Below are 4,073 nucleotides of genomic sequence, written 5' to 3'. Positions count from 1 at the left end.
ATCTTGCGTGGCAGGTGCTCCCGAGGGGCGCGGGCGGGGCGCGACCGCCTCCTTATCGCAGACACGCAGCCGGGACCCGCAGTGGGGGCGGGGACGGGGATCTCCCTTCGCCCCGCCGCCGGCCCCGCTCCCTCCCGGGCGGGGGCGGCCGAGGCGCAGGCAATTAGCATTTTGATTGCCGGACTGGGGGGCCCATCTGGACCGAAGCCTAATTACCGGGCGAACCCCGGGGCGCCGCGGGCGTGCCAGGCACCGTGGAGTCACCCTGGCCACGGCTTCCTCCCACCCCCGCTCTGCGGCCGGGGCACCCGCAGCCCCGCCCTCAGCCCCTCCCGCCCTTCCTGGCCCTGGCTGTTGTCTCCTGGCGCTGCCTCGCCTCAAGCCCAGCTCCTGGCCGGCCTCTACCTCCTCCTTTTCACTCCTGCTTTTTCTCCTTCCAGCCCTCCTTGCACCCCGAGCTTGCTACCCCTCTCCCCATCAGCTCTGGCACCTCTTGAGACCCTCCTACACACACACACACACACACAGACCCGGCCACATGTCTACGCAGGGCACTCCCAAGGGGCCTTCAGCAGCCCTTGTCCCCGCTGGGGTGGAGCCTGCAGCCCCTGGGGCACCCTGTGGGGAGGGTGGGCTGGAGGGCATCTGCCTGCCCAGGGCGGCCAGTCTCCTGGAGCCCCCCACCCCTCCTTCCCAGCCTCCTGAGTGGGAGAGCGCAGGTGAGGGTTCTCCCACCGGGGCCTTGAGGACTTCAGCCCCCCAGCACCTGGGTGTCCCCCGCCAGAGCTGGAGGCCTGGACACTTTGCTGCAGGAGAGCAGGGCTGCGGGACTGCGGAGCACCCCCGCCGCCTTAGAGGTGCACAGCTCCTCCCAGCCTGGCCCCTGGCTGCTCCTTGGGGCGGCTGCGTTGGGGCCTCCTGCTGCCGCCTGCCAGGGGCAGGTCCCCACCAGGGCTGGCTGCATGCCGGGACCCTGCACCACCCTCGCACCCCTGCGCCCCAGTGGAGTCCAGGGCAGCTACTCTGACCTGCACACTTCCCCTCTGGCAGCCCTGCCTGGCTGCCAGGACCCCACTCAGGCAGCACCCTCTTCGGGCCCAACTCCCTGGCACCGGCCCCAGCATCAAGCAGAGTGAGGCCAGGCGCTGTGTGTACGCGAAGCCGGCCGGACCCGCTGGCTCTGGCCGATGCCCCTGGCACTGTCCAGCCCGGAGCAGACACTAACAGGGAGGCAGTTTGGAGGCCGAGAGAAGGGGCGGCCGGTAGGGAGTGGAGGGTTGTGGACCCAACTGCTCTGGAGAACAGCCCGAGCAAGGGCCTGAAGCCACAGAGGAAGGTGTGGTGCGAGCCCGAGCCCAGAGGGGTGTGAGGGCAGCTGACAGGGCCACGTGGGGTGCTGCCCTGAGGGGCAGGGAGGGCCGCCTGGCTGGGCGAGTGGGGCCAGACACCTGCAGGAGGGCTCCTGCGGCGGCGGGCGCCAGGACACCGAGGGGCCACACCAGCGAGGAAGGGGGAGGGCGCACCTTCTCTGGGCTCTGGGGTGCTGGAGCAGGACTGGGGCACGAGCCGGCCGGTGAGGGGCTGAACTGAGCTGGGCAGAGGGCCGGTTCAGGCAGGAGCAGGAGGCGCCCCAGCCCTGACAGCCAGCACCCAGAGATCCCAGCTGGGCTGGGAACCAGGAGCTGGGCCCCACGCCACCGGGGGCGTGGCGGGAGCCCGGGCCTAGGGTGAAGATGTGGGGTGCGGGCTCGGTGCCCCAGAACTGGCCTGCCCCGAGGAAGGGCTCAAAGCAGCAAGGAGAGCCAGCCTGCTGTGGGGCAGTGCGGGGCCCAGTGGGGGGCCGGGCCCTCTGGGGGGTGGAGGTAGCTAGGGGCGGCCTTGGGATGACGAGGGAGGGGGGAGCACGGGCCCAGGGCCAGTGGGAGCAGCCCAGCAGACCCCTTATTGTGGGTTATTACTGGTACAGGCCAGGGCTGCGGGGTGAGGACGCCCCAGAGACATGGGTAGCAGAACAAGGGAGGAAGCCCACTGCCGGGGGCCTCGGGGCACGGGAGCGTCTGTGGGCCCTGGGGCGGCTCCCTGGCGGTGGCAGAACTCGGGCCACAGCGGCTGTGACGACCCCCGCGGCGTGTGGAGTAGCCCTGTGCGCCGGGGCCCGCTTGGCCCTCTGACCCCCACGCGCTGCCGCTGGGGCCCACCCGCCCTCGCCCCGCCCTGCACACGCTGCGTCTCCTCCCCTGCCTGGGGAGCGAGCGGGACCACAGCTGGCCCCGGCCCAGAGAGCCCAGCTGTGACGGGCAACGGGGCCTGGATGGAAGCCCAGGAGCGGGCAGCGGGTGCCGGGACCCCCACGCCAGGGACGCCGGCGGGGGATGGCTCCGCACGTGGCTCTGACGCCCTCTTTCCTGCTAACAAGCTGCCATTCAGAACGTGTCTCAGGTCACAGGAAAGTGGCAAGGTGACGCCTGACCTCTGGACGGGTCCCTCATCCGACCCGACCCGGCAGCCTCACAGCCCACTGCCAGCGCGCTCCCCCCCGCCCCGCCCCGCGGGAGGGGTGGCTCAGGGCCGCGTGTCCCCAGTGCCCCACAGGGCTGAGGCCTGCTGGGCCCCTCTGGCCCAGTCTCCCCTGGGAAGTCAGGGTTCCTCTCTAGGCTCCATTCCTGGAAGCAAATTGTGGGGGGCAGCCCTGCTACACGACGCCCCCTCTAACGCCAGTGCCCTTCCAGGAGCCGTCAGGTGCCCACGGCAGGGAGGGTCCGGCCGCTGCCTCCCGGCCGTCTGGCCTGGGTGCTGGGGGCCCGACAGGCCTCCTCTGTCCCCCGCGCGAGGCCCGAGCCAGGTGATGCACCGCGGGAGACGGGGCTTGGAGGACCGGGGTGGGCTGTGGGCTGGCGATGGGCGCAGGGGAACCCCAGGTGCGACCCCTTGGCACATTGCTGCCCCGTTCTGCACCCCGACTCCCTGGCCTCACACTCCTGACCCCGGGCTCCACACCCCAGAATTGGGGTCACTCCTCCACGACAGGAATGTGAGACTACTGTCTGCTCCCTGCACCTGCTCCTGGGACCCCAGGGCCCTGGCCGCCCCGCCCCGCCCTCCCCTCCCCCCAACGCCCCGCCTCATGGAGCTGGTGGCCATGGCAGGCACGAGTGACCCCCACCCTGGCCCTTCTCCCTGGCACTGTGTCCCTGCGCCACCCAGTGGGTGCACAGCCCGCTCAGTGGCCGCCAGTGGGCAGCAGAGGGCCCGGCGGTGCTGGGGCTGGCCAGGGTGGGAGGGCAGCTCTGGCACTCCCTAACGTTGCACAGGGCCGCGAGCTGCCTGGCCCCGGGAGCAGCGCGGGGGGGTCACCAGCGAGGCCGCCCAGCAGAGCCAGGGGGCTGGGGTGGCCGGCGTCTCCACCCCACTGCTGTGGGAGGGGCCCGGCAGGCCCGAGGGGGCGAGCTGGACCGCGGGGGCGGGGTGTGGCTCCCACTGCCTGGCAGCGGATCCCCGCACCTCTAGGCCATCCCCCAACCTAACCCCAGTGTGCACCCACAGGATCTCGGGGTGCACACTGGGGGCACCCTCAGCAGAGCCCCAGGCCCCAGGGAAGACGGACACTGGGAGCCAGAGGCGACTTTATGGGGGGCTGGGGAAGGGGAGGGGCCTGGGCGGGCAAGCCCCGCTTCACAGGTACAGGTGTGACTGGGAACCCCGCTGGGTGCGGTAGGTTCTGTTCCTGCGCAGCACGATGCCGGGGCTGAAGGTGGCCCCCAGCGGCCAGTGGCGCACCACGTGGCGGTAGGACGTGGCCAGGTGGTCGAAGTAGTTGATGTTGAGCTTCCGCGCGATGTGCCTGCCCAGGAACTCCACCTGCTGTGGCGGGGCCGGCTCTGGGGCGGGGAGGGTGGCAGGGACCCCGTGCCCGCCGGGCTCCGGGCCCATGGCCGCCAGGCCCCCAGAGGCGGCCGGCCATCTGCTGGGGGCGGCCTACCTCGTAGCGCTCGGACAGCTGCACCAGCACCAGCGGCTCCAGCTTGTGGCCGCACAGGACCAGCTGGAAGAAGCACCGCCCGTAGGCTGCGGGC

The 4,073-nt window shown here is 71.6% G+C and overlaps 1 protein-coding gene across 1 annotated transcript in view; it reads right to left on the bottom strand.

Annotated features, from left to right (window-relative positions):
- FBXL6 (F-box and leucine-rich repeat protein 6) overlaps window positions 1-4,073 on the bottom strand; it is a gene marked incomplete at its 5' end in the record, with an annotated part of 14,994 nt that overhangs the window by 7,763 nt on the left and 3,158 nt on the right. Inside the window, 2 exons of the mRNA XM_012725108.1 lie at window positions 3,736-3,861; window positions 3,980-4,065. Coding sequence (XP_012580562.1) covers window positions 3,736-3,861; window positions 3,980-4,065 — 212 coding nt within the window. The remainder of the gene's footprint in view (window positions 1-3,735; window positions 3,862-3,979; window positions 4,066-4,073) is intronic.

The sequence above is a fragment of the Condylura cristata genome, unplaced genomic scaffold, assembly GCF_000260355.1.
Source record: "Condylura cristata isolate star-nosed mole 26May11 unplaced genomic scaffold, ConCri1.0 scaffold00015, whole genome shotgun sequence".
Lineage (NCBI taxonomy): Eukaryota > Metazoa > Chordata > Mammalia > Eulipotyphla > Talpidae > Condylura > Condylura cristata.
The sequence above is the reverse complement of the archived record's forward strand: the minus strand, read 5'-3'. Positions and strand labels throughout refer to the sequence as shown.